This window comes from Eleutherodactylus coqui, chromosome 12 (genome assembly GCF_035609145.1).
Source record: "Eleutherodactylus coqui strain aEleCoq1 chromosome 12, aEleCoq1.hap1, whole genome shotgun sequence".
NCBI classification, from domain to species: Eukaryota; Metazoa; Chordata; class Amphibia; order Anura; family Eleutherodactylidae; genus Eleutherodactylus; species Eleutherodactylus coqui.
This window is the reverse complement of record NC_089848.1, coordinates 118516063-118535824: the sequence shown is the minus strand read 5'-3', so window position 1 is coordinate 118535824 and position 19762 is coordinate 118516063. Positions and strand designations below refer to the sequence as shown.

General features: G+C 48.4%; 1 protein-coding gene across 2 annotated transcripts in view; it reads left to right on the top strand.

The window, feature by feature from the left end:
* DLEC1 (DLEC1 cilia and flagella associated protein) overlaps positions 1-19752 on the top strand; it is a 102250-nt gene extending 82498 nt beyond the window's left edge. For both annotated transcript variants that reach the window (XM_066585791.1, XM_066585792.1), the window contains exons 31-39: positions 1332-1496; positions 2593-2715; positions 2811-2905; positions 6496-6586; positions 8639-8833; positions 15768-15929; positions 16010-16163; positions 17894-18017; positions 19552-19752. In XM_066585791.1, the coding sequence (XP_066441888.1) occupies positions 1332-1496; positions 2593-2715; positions 2811-2905; positions 6496-6586; positions 8639-8833; positions 15768-15929; positions 16010-16163; positions 17894-18017; positions 19552-19675 (1233 nt within the window). In that variant the 3' untranslated portion in view covers positions 19676-19752. The remainder of the gene's footprint in view (positions 1-1331; positions 1497-2592; positions 2716-2810; positions 2906-6495; positions 6587-8638; positions 8834-15767; positions 15930-16009; positions 16164-17893; positions 18018-19551) is intronic.
* The last annotated feature ends 10 nt before the right edge of the window (positions 19753-19762 follow it).

Genomic DNA, 19762 nt, shown 5'->3' with positions numbered 1-19762 from the left:
AGAAACATCCCTTTCTTTTGCTTATGTTCTATATATAATGGAGATATACACTGATTGGCCCCTTTATTAGAGACTTCTTCGCTTCGACGATTAGCGCTTCCCTGTATGGAAGTTGGAGCCGTGACCCCGGATTGAAGCATAACATCACATGACAAGTTTTCCGTGGATCGGTTTCAGTGTGAATCCGCATTATGTTTAATATGTTTTTATTAAAGTTTTTTGATTTATTTATACAAACATTCAAATGAGAAAACAAATAAGCAAAAACGATCCTATTGCGGATTGTGTAGGATATCCATACTAAACCGGTGTCATTGCAACCCCAGCAGCGAACATCTCCCCTGATACTCCTTCTGGCACGTCTGTAGTGGCTGCACCAATAGAATATAAGATGACATCTTGATGTGGCACTAGATCTTCCGGTCTGGCAATCCTGTGTGTTTACAGTAATGAATGCCAATCTCAAACCTCTTGGGAATCCACCTTAGATGGGAAAATCCCACGATCGGAGCGACTTCCAACGAGGTCGGGACATCGGTGCTAAACTAGCCGGGGCCGGGCTCTCACTGCCAACTGCGTGGGGTTTTCTTATATAATAGTGTGAGCTGGCAACGGCGTGATCAAGGAAAAACATCCAGCAATGGGGATTCTGTGGGTCAGAGGAGGATGTCAAGAATCATTCTGACCAACAGGCGCTGCACAGGTAAGAGAAGTGGAATACAACGCTGGAGCTCCAACGAACGTGTCCGAATGCACAACTTGCCGTTCCTCCGCACGGATGGGCTATAACAGCAGACGACCAGTTCCAGCACCATTGTGTCTGAGAGAAACAGAAAGACTCCAGCGGGCAAAAGAGCGCAAAACTTGTATCACTGAGCAGCGGGAAACCATCTCCTGGTCAGATGGAGCCAGATGTCTGTTGCACAGATCAGAATTTGGTGCGAGCAGCGTGAATCAATGACCCCTTCCTGTCAGCTAGTCAGAACATGTCAGCACCTCCATCTAATCTGCAGCAACTACAAGAAGCTTCCTGTCCACGGGGCCGGTATTTCTGCAGAATCATTTCATCACCTGGTGGGATCTACACCACAACAAATTGCTGCAAGACCAAAGGAGTCCAATGTTCTTCTAGATGGGGAGCTTTCAGTGTATAGAGGTACATTAGAGCTGCGTAGAAGTCTATAGGGTATTGCGGCTCCCTATGGCTCCTATGTAGTGACTCCATGTGTCTCCATAAAGCCTCCTGCTCTGTTCTCACCAATATCTGTATGATACATCAGACCATTTTGACTGGACTTCACATGTTGCACTTATGCCTGTTGTTTCTGTAGAAACTAGGAGGGGAACAGACTGAACACGTATATGAAGAAGTGGCCGATGGCCTGAATGGACCGGGGAGTGAAATCACACAAGAAGATAAATTAATTTCTGTCATCCTGAGAAGCCACGAGGGAGTCGCTTCTGATTACCCATACTGCATCACTCCAAGGCAGACGGTGAGGCCACTTCATCAAAAACTAACGCTGCCCATAGATTGTAGATAGATGTGGAACGAACCTTCCTTCAGCTGCTCCTCTTGAAGCCCCATCCTACCGCACGTACACACAATCGGCTTGGCCAAGCGTGCATGTACTTCAAGTGGGGAGAGGGGAGTAAACCCCCATTACACGGCATGATTATTATGCAAACTGCTCCTTCGATCAAGCAATTTGCATGAAAATTGTGCAGTGTGAATGCATGCAATGAAAGACCGATCAGCAATAAATTGCTGATCGGATCTTTCATACGGACCATAAAATCATCGTTGGTCTGCCACTGCATAGCTGAGTGTAAACAGGTTGTTGATCTATGAATGACTGCCTGTTTACTATGAATGGAAGTGGGCGGGCCAGAGCAATCCCATGCCCACTCCGCCTCCAATCACTGGGCAATGATCCTCCTGGGTAAAGACATAGGAGGGATCATTGCTGGGGCGGCTGTCGGGCGCTCAACAGTCATCATGAGTAAAAGGGGCGTAAGACACTAATTGGCGGCTTATCTCCTGTGAGAGCCAAGGCTCCCTTTAGAAGAGACGATTCTCGTTTCCACGAGCGAGTGACGTCATTACTAGCTCGTTCGCTCTTGCGCAGCCTGTTTAGACAGGCGGATTTATTGTTGACCCATTCAACAAGAATCGTTAATTCTTTCGCATTAGCGAATGTGAAAGGCTGAATGAGCGCTGTTTATACGGAATGAGGAGTGAATGAGCCAACAGTGATTTTTATGCCTGCATAAAATGGATGATGAACGAAAAGCGAACGATTTACGTTCGTCGCTCAGTCATTGGCTCGCGTTTAGACTGAATGATTATCACTCGCTTTCGCTCATTTGAGTGATTTTTGAACGATAATTGTTCCTTCTAAAAGCACCATACGGATCGGGCACGCTGGAATCCAAAATGTCGACTCCTCTTGCTTCCCCCAACATCGGCTCTAGCAGGTATGAGGATTGCCGTATAGCCTGTTCTCCGTGATTAGACTTTTACCGCCTTCTGTTTTACCTTTTTCTTCTTTTATATTTGTAGTCGCTTGTTGACCTGGTTATTTTCCTCAGATTGTCCCTTCCAGAGGACAGAGCTGCATACATGTATCCTTCACTCCCCTGATCCTGTCCGACATCACCAGGAAGATGGAGTGCAGCGGATATGCGCTGGGATTTCTGAGTCTAGATGACATGGTAGCCACACTTCCTCTCCTATCTGAGAACATTACTCATGGAAGCTGCGGTTTTGGCTTGCTTGCTCTGACCTTTTGTTTGTCTTCTTCCTCTAGTATACAAGACAGATACCTGGGAAGGTGAAGCGGCTCCATGGATACGGTGTGGAACCCATCAGAATGGAGCTCCAGGCATTTGTGAAGCCTGCGCTGTAAGTCGTGACATTGGATTGCAAATACATATATCATGCAAGAATAAAACATAGATAATGCATATATCCCCATCCGACTGCTGGGACCCCCACCGATCCTGGAAACAGGAACATGACTGGTTCCCCAGTGAATGGAGCAGGCGCATCACCGCTTCATTCACTTCAATGACAGCATCGGAGATTGCCAAGTACAAGCTCTATGGCAATCTCTGGCACTGTAATTGAAGTGTATAGTGCAGCGGCATGTCGGCGCGACCTACGCTCCATTCACTGCGGGACCATCCAGACCCCCGTTCTCGGGATCCTGTGGATAGGGAATAACTTTATAAATTGGCACAACCGCTTTAAAGGGTGGAACGGGGAGAGAAATGAAATTGAAATCTATTCAGCATGGTGTGAAAAAATAAAAAACGGCTTACTTACCTCGCCCAGCACCCCATATTCATCATTACACTCTCAGGTTACTCCCAGAGTATCACGAATTCTAAGTCAGCAAAGCATGTAACATAAGCCTAGTGAAGTTTGATCATGCTCCAGCAGATGGATGATGAGCGTATCAAGCTCAGTCTCCGGATCCACTTCAGAGTTGTACAATTGTCTGTCCCGGACACTGGGTGCCGCCATATTTGTGAGCGTCCTGCAGCTCTGCTTCTGAATACAGTACAGCAATCAGTCCAAGCACACTTGATCGAGTATGATCCAATAATGACTTAAGGCTCGAGCATTCGCTCCAGAGATGCTCGATTTGGACTAATAGGCGGAGCATGGTTGCCACGACCTGAGCATGCTCGGAGTGCAATAATGGATACACCTCATATAATTTCCCCTCAGGGCACTTTGTTATGTTAGAATGATATTAATAGACCATATGTGTCAAACTCAAGGCCCCGGGCCAAATCCGTCCCACCAGTTACAAAGTCCAGACGGGCTCTCCACTTTTCCCAGAGGACAAAACCAGCGCAGAGGGGTGTGCCAGCACAGAGAACGGGTGCCATCTTGGATTCTGGCTCACATCTTCACACTGCTCTGTACAGCAGCTCAAAGGTGGTGGCTCAAGCTCTGACAGCCCTACTCTGGCACCCTAGCCACCCTCCAAGGTAGGAAGCTCAGAGCTAAAGAGGTGGAGGGGGAGAAACATCATCATAGTGCAGAGAGATCCACAGCCGTGTTAAGGAGTAGTTACATTTAGGGCGCATTCACACGGGCGTTCACTCCATGAAATATGTGTTTTCATGGACTAAAACTGTATATATTCACTGCTTATTTGGACCTTTTTGCGTAATATTCACTACGCTATTCACATCCAAAAAAAGGTACTGTAGATTTGCCCTTCCTTCATGCATAAATACGTAGTGAATTTGCATATATCGTGTATTCAGCGCATATTTACGCAATCCTATTGACTTTATTGGGCAATTTCGATACATAATACAGACCAACATAATAATAATCTTCATTTGTATAGCGCCAACTTATTCCGCAGCGCTACATAGGACATGCTGCAATTGTTTTTTCATGGGCATAAAATACATACGTGTAAAAAACACGTCTGAATACCCCAATATAAATCAGTGGTGTTATAAGCGGTCCAAATTACGCGTGTAAAAATCTATGTGTAATAGAGCTCTTCCTTAGACTTAATGGAATAGATCCAAAGGAAAGAATCTATATAATAATATTTTTAATTCACTGATAAGGATGTGAAATTGGTGTTAGGGGGTCACCAGCCCTGTGTGTTATCTCTGCTATAGATTTCTCATACGCTCCACTGTACCATGAAGCCGCTTGAGATGTTTACGCCTGTCTTGAGGGAGTCAAAGATGGTTATAAACTCGTACGCCCAAATTCTTCTATCACGTTGAGATTTGAAGTTGCCTTTTAACCAATGGGGTTGCCTATAAATCGGTGTTACAATTCACAAGATTCATCCTCACACACAACTCTTCCTCCTTTGGCAAAGAGATATAACTTCAACTCGCGGGAACCGCCATGGGCAGTAAAATGGCACCGCAATATGCCAACCTTTTCATAGCAAAACTGGAGAATGACTTCCTGGCTTCCAGCTCTAGCAAACCATTGGCCTACTTCCACTACATTGATGACATCATTATCATCTGGAACAAAACCGAACAAAAACTAATAAAATGCCATGAAAGATTCAATGCATTCCACCCCACCATAAACCTGACATTAAGCTACTCGTATACAGAAGTCAACTTTTTGGACACCACCATAAAACGTTTAAACAACTCAATGCAGACATCCCTATACCGCAAGCTGATTAATCGGCCTACATACCTCAGATGGGACAGCTACCATCCTAAACACATCAAAAAGTCCATTGTCTACAGCCAGGCCATCAGATACAACCGGATCTGCTCCAACGCAACAGACAGAGATAATCATCTATACCATCTTAAAAGGATGCTTTTAAATTAGGGCTACCATCCCACCTCAATTGATGACCAAATCACCAGAGCCACCAGGATCCCCAGAAATCACCAGAGCCACCAGGATTCCCAGGAATCACCAGAGCCACCAGGATCCCCAGGAATCAACTACTCCGATACAAGGAGAAGGAAAGAAACAGACGTGTTCCTCTAGTGGTGACCTACAATTTACAGCTAGAGGTACTAAGGAAAACCGCAAAGAAACTCCACCATACCCTACACAAGGCCATCTGACCACCCGGACCCTCCCCTTCTGTGTTACAGGCAACCTCCAAGTCTGAGGAACTTTATAATCGAGTGCATTGCCCTCTGACACACAAAAAGGAACTTATCCCTGTAATGTAAGGAGCTGCAAAACCTGCTCACATATACTGACTGCGGACAGGAAACGGATCCCCAACACACAGCAGGACTATAAGATCCCGGGGACATTCACATGTTCTACGTCTGATGTACCTGATCTGTTCCTGTTGGAGGCCTTTATGTTGGAGAAATAAGACAAATACTGAGAGAGATGATCAGATCGCATTGCCACGCGATTAAAGAGAGAATGACAGAATCACCTGCGGCCGAGCACTTTTCGAGTCACAGACACAGCATAGATCATATGAAGATTACTATATTTAAAGGCAACTGCAAATCTTAACATCATAGAAGAATTTGGGAGTAGTTTATAACCATCTTTGACTCAAGACCGGAATAAACGTTGGAAGAGGCTTCATTCATTGGAGAATATGAGAAATCTATAGCACAGATAACACGCTGGCCTGGTGACCCCCTAACACCAATTTAGAGACCATAAAACTTTCATATCCCTTATCAGTGGACTAATAAAGTATTCACTCCTCTATTCATCCTATTCTGGTATTTTATTAAGTGCAAATTAATCACACCATGTCTGTGCCTTTTATGTGTGTAAATATAAAGCTCGCTGTAACATCATGTATGTTTGTAGCCATTACAAGGTCTCATATCTACAAGATGACTTGGCTTCTCTTGCTGGGAACAATCACATTTTGCTCTACTGGCAACACCTGTACGAAGGCAACCATAATGCTGATGTAACCCGTCTCGGTGAAAGTGGGTTTGCCACCCTTTAGGAGGAGGGTCCCGTTAATATGTCCTTCTCTCTCTCCTTAGGCTCACTGTGGAATTTGACGATGAGGATGAAGAAGGGCTGGTGTTTTATTCTGTAGCAAGCTGCCTAATTCCAGATAAGACGTCTTCACTCGTAAGTATTTACAGTCCTCTTCAGTGCATACTTTTCAGTAGCAGTTGAAATAGATGAAAAGGAAGTAAAGAGGACAAAATATTTGGACCGGTGACTTACCAGCCTACTTCAGCCGCGTTCTTGTGTCCATAATACAGATGTATCCAGGCCTGACCGTGGTCTCTTGACTCGAACTCCGAGCATCATAGGGATCTACAATGCTCAGAGTTCAGGTCAGGAGACCTGCAGTCAAACCGGGTCACATCCGGTTAACAGATGCAAAAGTGTGGCCAAAATACACTATTATGTCAGCGGCTTTAAGGAAGATTTGTTCCTCTACCTTCTCTAGGAATGCTGCCAAGAAACATCATGATGGAGACACAACATGGGCACCCGAAGGCTGTCTATATGTGTCCGTGTACACAGTGATCGAGCCCTGTGCTTGGTGTATATGCCTGGAACAACTCCCAGCATAGACTTCAAGCATATCTATAAGGCTCCATTCACCCAGCACAGGCCAAGAGTGTCCTTTTGGCCATTATATTGTTTCTTTATCGATGTATAAGGGCCAACACAAAAATATATACTGCACAGTATACATTTCTTAAAATTGGATCAATGGGCCACTCCGGTGATTTATTTTTTTAATTCATGCATTATGCAGCTATCCCCCAGTATATATAAGTGAACTTGTCTCATCTTGGTTAGTTGTTCTTCTCTATCTGAGACTCCTGGCCTCTTTTTCCTCAGATGGTCATGTGATCTCAATTCTGACCAGCTCAGATCTTGCTGGCCTTAGAATGTCTGGAACTATTCAGATTTTCAGTTTGTGTGACGCTTACTACTATTATTATTATATACATCCTACCACAGCAACTGCCCACAGTGGGACACAAACACTCCTGTCACAGTTATTGATAATGATCACACAGCGATAATAGAGGAGATCACAGCTCAGCCTCCTGACTGTATACTTATGGGCTGTAGCTTATTTAGGTGAATATAAAGGGTAATGATATTTAAACTGTTCCCCCAGCAGGCAGAAATAGTATAGCCTCTAGCTTATGCTGTACTGATGTAAGGGTGTATTTACACGGTCGAGAAACTTGTGTTCGTTCCATCTGCTATTTTCTATGGGATTATACGTGTGGGTGATTTTTCTCGTGGCCACTTAGTCTGAGATTGTAGCATATGCTGTTTTTGGGTGATTCTCGTTCAAGAATGGCCCATTATTTCCTGTGGGTTTGTGAACGAAGTGACATTGCCCTCCCACGCAGCGCGATTTGCATGTAAGTGGGATGCGGTTTCTGTTCTATTTTAAATGGGTTGTCCCGTGGCAGCAAGTGGGTCTATACACTTCTGGCCATATTAATGCACTTTGTAATGTACATTGTGCATTAATTATGAGCCATACAGAAGTTATAAGAAGTTTTTCACTTACCTGCTCCGTTGCTAGCGTCCTCGTTCCCATGGAGCCGACTAATTTTCGCCGTCTAATGGCCAAATTAGCCGCGCTTGTGCAGTCCGGGACTTCTTCTGTTCTCAATGGGGCTCCGTGTAGCTCCGCCCCGTCACGTGCCGATTCCAGCCAATCAGGAGGCTGGAATCGGCAATGGACCGCACAGAAGCCCTGCGGTCCACGGAGAGAGAAGATCCCGGCGGCCATCTTCAGCAGGTAAGTAAGAAGTCACCGGAGCGCGGGGATTCAGGTAAGCACTCTCCGGTGTTCTTTTTTAACCCCTGCATCGGGGTTGTCTCGCGTCGAACGGTGGGGGGGAGGGGGGGGGGTTGAGGAAAAAAAAAAAACCCGTTTCGGCGCGGGAAAACCCCTTTAACTATTACAATAACATGTTGTTTTTTTTTCATGCATGTGAAAATCGCGTGTACGCTGACACGATGCGTTTTTAAAGCCAAGATGCATCACAGTCGCGATATCTGCCTGATTTTCTGTGACCAACATCGCACTGGCCCGTGTACATACAGCCCGAGGCAGCATGCATGAGAACCGGACGGATAAACTTGTATAACCTTTTGGGTATTTCCCATTAATCCTGTCAATATTTTCTTATTTAGGTTTTGCCTGAATTCATGACAACTCGAAAACTAAAGCTGCTGAACTGCACAGAGACGCCGCTGTATTTCTGCTTGCTGCTCTCCAAGCCCTTCGCAGTTGCTGCCGTTGATCCAAATAAAAGCATCCAAACTTCCCAGAGTGACCGGGAGGAGCGGGCGGCGCAGATGGTGCTACAACCGCAGCAGAATGCTTTGGTAAGATGCGCTCCGTTACATTGCAGTCAGTGAGCCGGAGCCGTGATGAGTCGCAGCAGGTTTACTGACGACGCATATACAGCTGGAACAGTCAGACCGCTGACAGGTGAATAACATGGATATCTGGTGAAATATATGGCAGTGAGTGATCGGTCAGTTCTTGATGTTGATGTATTGGAAGCAGGAAAAATGGAGAAGGGTAAGGATCTGAGCGACGGGGACGACGGGCAGGTTGTGATGTGTAGACGAATGGATTAGAGCATCTCCAGGATGGCCAAGCTTGTGGGGTGTTTAGTACCAAAGGAAGGACAAGTGGTGACCAATGACAGGGTGATGGGCGTCCAAGGCTTAATGTGTGTTGGGATGAAGGCCGCCCGCCTGGTCCGATCCCACAGAAGAGTGACTGTAGGAGAAATTACTGATAGTTCCTAACAACAATGATAGAAAGGTGTCCGATCACACAGGCGTCTGGGGTGCTGTGGCTGCAGAGTGGTCAGAGTGCCCATGTGACCCTCATCCACTGCCAAAATTACCTACAATGGCCATCACTTTACAATTATGTAGCTACACGGGCAAGTGCGATATCAGTCCAGGAAACTCAGACCAATATCGCACTTGTAAACCCACAATTTGTAATGTGGTTGCAATGAATTTGGTGAGAAAAACGCATCGCTGCACTTGTGATTTTCACACCTTGAAATCATACGTTGTAAAAATAGAAAATCGCATCACACTTGCATGAAACTCACCTTTACTGCGGGTATGATGCCATTTATTTTTCTCACTCGTGTCATTGGGGGACACAGCAAAGACCGTGGGATATAGCAACTGCCACTAGGAGGCGACACTAAGCACAAGAAGTGTAAGCTCCGCTATATCCCTCCTGCCAACACCCGGCTAACCAGTTTTTAGCTTAGTGTCGTAGGAGCAGGACGGTCTCGCCCGTAGGAGCTGAATAAGGGGCCAGGGCTAACTGGGAGGCAGGTCTCTCCCCATCAGCCCAAATTGAGGAGGGCGAACAGCCTAGAGTGGTTCCGACTGTTGCTGCCTGGCCCGCCTCCGAAGAAAAGGAGGAACATCCAGAATATCTGCATGTGGCCCGCCAGCTAGAGCCCCCCGTATGGTGCAAGGGTCCACATCCCCTCCTCGTGGGAGTAAGCGATGTCACAGGGGAAGGCTGCTGGAGCTGGGGAACTGCCATCTTCCAGGAGCTGGGAGGACAGCGGTGAATATGGGCCTGCTTTCCCCCCTTCCCTCCCTCTCTTCCATACCCCTCATTATTGACTGGCATCGGGCGCGGCACGCGGGGTGGAGGGGGAGGCAGCCGCGCAGGGTGAGGGAGGCACGCGGTGGGCGGCGTCAGGTACATTCTCTTTACATGGCTGCCTCTCACTCTGCGCTTTTTCGGGCCCAGATGACCCTCTATGGCCTGGGGTGCATTATATTCATTATCCTCTGTAAGGCTGCCTGCACTCAGACAGGTCAAATCCTGCAGCAGAATGCGACCCATGCCCCAGACCCTATACTCACCCGTCTGGGGAGGAGATGTGGCTGGCTGTGCAGTGCAGAGCTGGTGTGTCACCAGTGTGCACTTCGAGGTGGAGGGGGCCCCAGTGAGATACCTGGCTGTGATTTCCGGTGGGCTCACAGAGGAGGAACTCCGGTATGGAAGGAGTACCTCTCGGCTGACCAGCGTAGACTTCCGGAGGGGGCGTGGCATCGGGAGATAGCGCGTCTCTATTTAAAACCTCCCTGCCCATTCTCCTTCCTGCTGCATCCTAACAGTTGTCCTCAAGGAGCTCTTCAGCGGTGGATGGCATTCTGGTCTCTGGGCCCTGCGGCTCCCCAGACCACATCTGGACCAAGGGTAAGCTCTGCCTGGCGGCTAGCTCCCCCCGCTGCGTTATCCTTCCTGTGGGCAGCATGCGCAATAGTTGATTTAGCGAGTAAATTGCAGTTATCCTGTAAATTCCCAGCACCATGTCCGACCACAGAGCTCAGGAGTCTGGACCCGGAACAGCGAGAGTAACGCATTTTGCTTGCTCTGCTGTAATAGGAAATTTGTATGCAGACAGGTTGAGCCCTTTTGTAAAGGCTGTACCCTTGCAAAACAAGCGGCTGTACAACTTTCAGGCACCTCCCCCATTCAGCCCTCACCTATGGTTGAGCCAGAATGGGCCCGCTCCCTGTCTCTTGCGGTGTCTGACCTCAATCGGGCGTGTGGTACGATTCTGGATAGACTGGATCGCGGAATCTTGTCCCAGGACGCTGCTGCTACACATGAGGGAGTCAGGGATGGCTCGCATCGTGGCCATCAACGGAAGCGAGATAGGCCCTCCAGCTCGCGGGTGTCTTCCCGGTCACCATCCTCCTCGTCGCTTTTGTGGTCGCAGCGGTCGTCAAGAGATGATAATTGTTCAGAGGGGGAGTTGTCAGAATCCTCCTCGGTCTCTGACGCAGAGGAGGAGCAGGCTCCTGAGTTCTCGGCAATGGTGGAAAGCTTGGTAGTGGCGGTAGGAGAACGTTTCAGCTCACTGAGCAGAAGCCCCAAACGCCGGGGATGTCCTTCTCTTTTAGGCAGCCCAGGCGCCCTCCAAGGACTTTTCCATCCCATGAAGATTTTGACAAGGCTCTGTCTAAGGAATGGAAGGTTCCTGACAGACTCTTTTCCAAGTTGGGTTATTTGTATGTGAAGTACCCTTTTCCACACGATCTGGTGGAGAAGTGGTCGGCTTCTCCGGTAGTCGAACCACCTGTTTCCCGCCTGGCAAAACACACAGTTCTGCCCACGGCGGATGCCTCTTCCCTCAGGGACCCCCGAGACCAGAAGCTCGAGTCTTTGGACAAGTCCGTGTTTGAGGTGGCAGGTTCAGCCCTCAGGCCCATATTTGCCTTGTCATGGGTCAGTAAGGTTAATACGGATTGGGCAAAGCAGTTACGTGAGGGGATTCTCGAGGGTGCATCTCCTGGGGATCTGGTGGACATGGCGCAACAGATCGAACAGGTAGGCATGTTTCTCTGTGAAGCCTCTATGGGTGCAGCCAAGTTAGTAGCACGGGCTACCGATGCCTCTGTAGCGACTCGCCGGAGTCTGTGGTTAAAATCCTGGGATGCGGATGCTTCCTCCAAGGGGTCACTGATCAGCATTCCCTTCGTAGAATCTCGCCTCTTCGGTGCAAAGCTGGATGAGCTTATTTCGGAAGCCACGGGGGGAAAGAGCTCTCATTTACCACAGAATCGCCCTAAGCAATCATCCTCACAGCATAGACGTTTTCATTTTCACTCCTTTCGTCGGACAAGTCCTCGCAGGTCAGAGGGATGGAAGGCCCCTCAGGAGCGGGAACAAAAGAAGGAACCATCGTTCAAGCCAAGGTCATCTTGGCGGTCGGGTCCTCAGTCTACAAAAGCCCCCCAAAACAAGCCCTCGGCATGAGGAACAGCCCCCACCCGTCTCGGACAGGGTGGGGGGACGGCTTTCCCAGTTCAACAAGGTCTGGCAGGCTCAGGTCGTATCAAAGGGTTATGCCATTGAGTTCTTGGCCCGCCCACACGATCGCTTCTTTCGATCCTAAACCCCAAGGGATCCAGGAAAGGCCGATGCCTTTCTTCAAGCAGTCCACAACCTCTATGACCAAGGGGTAATTGTGCGGGTTCCCCCCGCTCAACATTTTACGGGGTTCTACTCCAACCTTTTTGTGGTTTCCAAAAAGGACGGATCCGTTTTGTGAAAGTGCAGCATTTCCGCATGGAATCGATGTGGGCGGTCATCGCGTCCATGGAACCAGGGGAGTTCCTCTCGTCAATAGACATCCGGGACGCATATTTGCATATTTCCATTCGTCTAGCGCACCAGCGTTTTCTCCGATTCGCGGTCCAGGAGGAGCATTTTCCGTTCGCAGCATTACCATTCGGTCTGGCAACAGCTCCCAGGGTGGTTATAAAAGTCCTAGCGGCAGTGATGGCGATCCTACATTCCAGGGGGATTGTCGTCATCTCATATCTGGATGACATCCTGGTGAAAGCCCCGACCCGGCAGGACAAGCTGGACAGCCTGCGCGTCACCATGGATACATTGACCAGATTCGGATGGGTGATCAATCACTAGAAGTCGTCACTCGTACCATCACAACGCATGGAGTATTTGGGGATGTGTTTTGACACTTTGCAGGGTTGAGTGATTCTTCCGGCAGCAAAGTGCCAACTTCTCCAGAAGCAGATAAGCTCTCTACTGTCCTGACGTCCGGTATCGATCCAGTATGCGATGAGAGTTCTGGGTCTGATGGTCGCTTCCTTCGAGGCGATTACTTTTGCCTAGTTCCACACCCGCCCCTTGCAGTGGACGATACTGTTGAGATGGGACAGGTCGGCGCGCTCCCTCGATTAGAAGATAAGGATTCCACCAGGGACACAGCAATCCCTCCGATGGTGGTTGCAGTGGCAAGTTCTTACTATGGACAGCAGTATGACAGGTTGGGGATGCACACTATGGGACCTAGTGGCACAGGGACCTGGTCCAGACAGGAATCCGGCCTCCCAATCAATGTGTTGGAGCTGCGGGCAATATTTCGGGCTCTGCAGCGCTTTGCGCTTCAGCTGAGGGGAACTCCGGTACGGATCCAGTCGGACAATGCGACCGCCGTCGCATACATAAATCATCAAGGCAGAACTCGCAGCAGAGGGGTCACGACGGAAGTGGAGAGGATCCTGTCATGGGCCAAGGATCATCTCCCCACGATATCAGCAGTCTTCGTTCCGGGAGTAGAGAATTGGGTAGCCAATTTCCTCAGCAGGAAGTTGGTAGACCAAGGGGAATGGGAGCTGCATCCTGAGGTTTTTCAGGACGTGTGTCGGAGATGGGGTCAGCCAGATGTCGACCTGATGGCGTCTCGCTTTAACCAGAAGCTTCCAGTCTATCTAGCCAGATCAAGGGACCCCAGAGCACTAGCAGCAGATGCACTGACTGCTCTATGGAAGGGGTTTCACTTCCCCTATGTGTTTCCTCCAGTGCCTCTCATTCCCCAGCTACTCAGGAGAATCAGGAAGGAACGGCTACCAGTGATTCTCAAAGCTCCGGACTGGCCTCGGAGGGCATGGTGCGTGGAGCTCATCGACCTACTGGCAGACGCTCCCTGGCGCCTACCCCTGCGAAAAGATGTCCACCTTGAACCTAGTCCGAACCATGAAGATTTATTTGGAACAGACCTCGGCATTCGGGTGCTCTGATTCCCTATTTGTGATCTCGGAGGGTCCATGACCATTTCACGCTGGATTCGCTCGGCGGTGGTTGGGGCCTACCGGGCTAAGGGTGAGACATCACAGTTTCAGGTGACAGCACACTCTGCCAGGGCAGTGGGGGCCTCATAGACGGTCTGCCATGGTGCCTCCCTTTTCACAAGTGTGTAGGGCGGCTACCCGGTCATCCCTAAGTTCTACCAAATTCACACATTTGCATCAGCCGACGCTTCGCTAGGTCGGGAGGTTTTACAGACGGCTGTGAACTGACTGCATGCGTTTATGATTTATTTTGTACCCACCTTCAGGGACGGCTGTGGGACGCCCCACGGTCTTTGCTGTGTCCCCCAATGACACGAGCCAGAAAAGAGGATTTTTTACTCGCTGTAAGATCCCTTTCTCGTCATTGGGGGACACGGCACCCGCCCCGCCACGTTCTTTATATGACCAGGACCCAGTTCTGTAAGTCGCACATGGTGCTGTGTTTGCATTACAGTTACAACCTTTGTGTCATATTACTGACTATTGTTGTCTCTCCGTTCCCGCATGGCGGCTCCTACTGCTGGCATACAAGCTGATTAGCCGGGTGTCAGCAGGAGGGATATAGCCAGCGGGCGGAGCTGACACTTCTTGTGCTTAGTGTCGCCTCCTAGTGGCAGTTGCTGTATCCCACGGTCTTTGCTGTGTTCCCCAATGACAAGAAAGAGATTTTACGGTGAGTAAAAAATCCTCTTTTTTCTCCAATAATAGACGTTTCTTGATCAGATTCACCTAAAATAGGACTTGCTGCAATAATTATCTTTCTCACAGAATCGCTGCGAGGGAAAAACCGCCCCTATCTAAAATAACGGGTTCTTTTCACGAGTGATTTCCATGCATCTCACAACACATAGAAATCCCCGCTGTAAATACCCCCTGAGGACGGCCTCACATGACCGTATGGTAATTGCACACACTTCAGCCCAACGTATTTGCACAGTGAACAAGAGTGATTTGTATCTGCGCGTAGTACTGTAGTTTATGTGGACGCAGGGCCAAATCACATGCATGAGCGACACACGCCTTCCGTGATTTAAAAGGCTAATTTACCTAATGAGGTCCATGTATATGGCGCAATTGCACACCTCTTATAGACCTCAACGGAGCCCTTGGTGCACAAATATGCAGGTAAGTTGAGCAGGTCCTATTATTTTGGGCGCGCATGAAATGCACACAAAAAAAATGTTCATGCGAACGAACCCATCGCCATTAGCACATACGGTCATCTGAAGCTGCCCCCATTATTGTTTTCCACACAGAAGCAGAGAACACTTTAACAAATCACAAACTTCACTGAAACTTTGTCTTCTACCATGTATTACTTGGTCGCCGAACTCCAACATTAGAGACGCTGAGTGTACGGGTGGCACGGGCCTCATGCATACAAATAGTTGTGAGGAAGTGGCAGTGCCCCCAGTAACTCCTCCGGTCACCATTGGCATTTCATATCGGCTCTGCATTATTACAGACTTTTTCGTTGGACATGAGACAAGTTTTAGCGCTCTTTATGTTCCATTAACCGCACAGCCGTTGGGTAGAATATGAAGATTAGAGTAAAATTCTGTATTATTGCATCTTTCCTGCCCCAAATCCCTCAATTCCATTATCTCCATAGAGCAGATAGATCCTAATGACTAACCGCAAGAATACTCTCCCTGCACAGGTTGAAGTGTCATTCTGCACAACCCTGGAACTGCTGACGTACCAGAACCTGCCGGATGATCAGATGCTGCCCGGGGTTCAAATCCTTCAGTCGGAGAACGGTGAGAGGAAGCTGCACTTCACACAGCGACTCCTCATCGAGTACAGCAACAAGAGCTCTCAGGTGACTCCTCATGTTGCATCACATCCATCGTGTCCTCCAAATACAAGCACCGTCCTGACAGCACAATGTTATCATTGCAGCAAGTCCCCGTGAGCGCGTACCTCGCCGTGCCGGCGCTGCAGCTCTCCTGCCACACTGTGGATTTTGGCATCTGCTTCGTGGGACAAACGAGGACACAAGAAGTGTTTCTGATGAACAGAAGTGGATCAAAAAGTTACTGGACTGCTTTACTGGGTAAATGGAGAGGACTATTAGGCTAACTTCACACGGGCGAGTGTGATATCGGACCACGGATCACAGCCCGATATTGCAATCGCCAACATGTGATTTCCCCGCGGATGTGAGGCATTTTTATGTCAAAACCGTTTCACATCACTTCGGGGAGGATCGCAGAGTTTCTTCCATTGTTTTCAATAGGGAAATCTCACATCACATTGGGTGCAGCCACCATGTTTCCCCGAAAATAAGAAACTGTCTTATATTAACTTTTGCCCCAAAAGAGGCACTACGTCTTATTTTCAGTGAATGACTTTTTTTCTTTTAACTTACCTTGCACACTCGGTCCCTCACACTGCTCTCCAGAGCTCTAGGGCGGTTCCCGCAGTCCTCGGCCAGCCACACAGGATCACCGTGATGGATGTGATTAGTTCTTTGAGCGCTGCATTGATTGTCTGAGCCGCGGCGCTCAAAGAACCAATCACAGCCATCATGTCGCGGAGGCGGAACGTACTAATTGGCTGAGCAGCAGCCTAGCCAATTCATAAATCTTGTCTCCCCGACGCAATGTCTGTGATTGGCTGAGCAGTGATCGAAGAACCAATCACAGCCATTGCATTCGTTCATTAAGTGCTGCATTGATTGGCAAAGCAGCGCTCAAAGAACCAATCAATGCGGAGCTCGATGAACCAATTGCAACCATCGCTTCGTGGAGGCGGGATTTATGAATCCTGTAACCAGGAAGTGATTTTTTTTTTGTGGCCAAGAACTGCGGGAAGCCTGCCAGACCTCTGGAGCGCAGCCGGAGGGACCTGGACCGAGCCTGCTTGGCTCAAATATATATTCCTATATTTTTTTTCAATGCAATGTAACTGGGTCTTATTTTTGGGGAAACACGGAAGCATGTGGTGCAATGCTGCTGCCGGCCCCATTGAAAACAATGGGAGATGTGATGCGGGAGTACGCCCAAATTCCGAAGAATGGGGTTCATATTCGTGCAAGATCTGTGCGTCTCGTAATGGACAAATCTGGCGTGATTTTCTCACCCGTGTGACGCCGGCCGTACGTATAGAGCTGCACTGCTGCAGTACTAGAAAAGGCTGGAGTTGCGCTCCCCAACAAATGCCACGTTCACACTGGCGCTTTGGCTTGCATTTTCCATTATGGGAGCAGGAAAATGGAACCCACCAGCTGAACAGAAGCGCATGATGGAGCTGAACAGACCCCAATGAAAATAATGGTGTCTGTTCTGTTTCCAACCAGCCGTCCAGCATTACACAAGACGATGCAGCACTATTTCATCCTGTATGTTAACGAAAATCCGTGCCGGAGGCTCCGCTGCTGATGTGAACAGATCCTACAAGAAACGGACCGATAAGTGACGGATTTGTCGCCCAATAAGTTTATCCTCCCAATACGGCTAAGAGCTGGAGGTGCAGGTCACGGCCAGGAGCCTCGGCTCCACTTCAGTCACACAGTACATGGACACCAGTCCATATGCTGTCCCATATACACAGACACAGCACATTGGTGCATCCCATCAGTAAGACGGACAGGAATAGGAGATGCCATGAGTGGGTCACAGTGAAAAAGCATCCTCATAGGCTATAATGTGGCCATGCACGGTGTCTGGATTAACACGGACCCCCACAAATATGGCGGTGTAGCTAATCTACAATAGCAGGTCTATACGAGCCTCAGATCTGCTGTAATGTAAGGTATAAATCACCCTTTATTCTCACTTTCAGACAAACGGGAAAGACAAAGTGGGCAAGATATATTTTCCATCTCCCCCACCAGCGGGACGCTTGACGCACACATCAGTCACACTTCATCCAGTGAGGAGATGTTGTTGGTGACCTTCACGGCCCGGTAAGGAGACTCCTTCAAATCACGGGAAAAGGACATTCCTTAAGGCTTTTTAACACACAATGATTATCGCTCAATATTCGTTAAAACGATGGCTTTTGAGCGATAATCGTTGTGTGTAAATACTACCATCCTGCGCTTTTCATTTGTATGATGATTTTTAGTTGAGTTTAAAAACCATCATTCAGAATGCACGCTGGGAGCAGGAGATAACATTGTATTCTCTGTGCAGCCCATGAGAGAAAACAGACCACAGGCTGTTGTCTACAGGGGAGCTAGAGATTACATTGTTTTCTCCAAGCAGCCCTTGGCTGAACAATGGAGCTAATTACAGAGCTCAGACCACCTGCTGAGTTATGCAACAGCTCCTGGAGGCTCATTTGCATGCAAATGAAGCTGCTAAAGTACTGATGGGCATTAGCGCCCATTAGTACCTTATGCTAAATGATCGCTCAAACTGTCATTCTCCTTATCTTTTGAACTAATTTTGAGCTATCATCTTTGCGTGTAAATGGGGCTTTATACAGTTAGCTGGAGACCCCCATAGCAACAACTGCTGCCTATAGTAGCAATCAGCTGGGTCTCTCCTGATTGCATAAAGCCTTTAAAGGGTGTATCCAGGACTAAAATATCGATGAGTTATCCTTATGTTGAGCTCATTTGGGTGTCCACTGCCTGTGATCCCCACCAATCATTGAGGTCACTGAAGTGAATGGAACTGAACTGCTATATCAGACACCGCTGCTATGACATGAAGAGGCCACAGCGCCCTCCTGAGTGCCACCTGACCGTCTCTTCATACAGCTCATCACCAGAAGGTCCTAGGCTGTGGTCCCCCACTAATCTGATATTGAGGACCTGCCCTGAAGTTGGGGATCATCAATATCTCAGTCCCGGAAAACCCCTTTAATTCCATCAAACCATCTGCTATACTGAATGATCTTATATACAGTGTGAATGTTGGCTACTTGAACCCACATGTGATACGAACCTGCGTGTACACTGCATAGTAGATATGGACACGTGTAAGTGTATGGTCATCTGTCCATTCCTCCGGTGATTGGAATATCTTAAAGGGGTTGTACCAGAATTGCAAGTTATTCCCTGCCGAGACCCTGACCATTCCTGCGACTGGTGTCCCTCGTCTCCTCTTCTCTTCACAGGGTCACTTTTCCTACCTGTGGTGAAGTCACATTGAATTGAGCACTGGCCGACAATGTGTGCCTGGCGCTCCATTCACGTTAATGGCGCTACAGAAGTGCCCAAGCGATTGCCACTCGGCTATCTCTAGCAGTCCCATGAATGGAACACTCCATTCAGTCTCCTCTTCACTGCAGGGGTGCGGGTAGCCCCTGTTCTCGGGATCAGTGGGGGGCTTAGTAGTGAGACTTCCACCAATCAGCACGTGAGCCCCTATGTTGTGGCTAGGGGATGCTGATAAAAACCTTTAACTGTCAATGATCCCTCTATATACGGGTGTGCAGATCTATATGTGTGTTGTATGATATTTGGATCTGCTATATTTTTTCTCCTATAGAACAAACAAAGCCTATGAGACAGAAGTGACGGTGCACGGCATGCTGGGAGAGAAGCCCCTGAGGTTATGGATTAAGGGCCGAGGATCCTATGATGAGAAATATGAGATGTTGGTTTGTAGCTGAAGAGCTTTGTACTGCATTCAGCTTCAGTGCTCCCTATAACATGTAAGAGATATGTATATATATATCGGAGACGGAGAGTAAAGAACT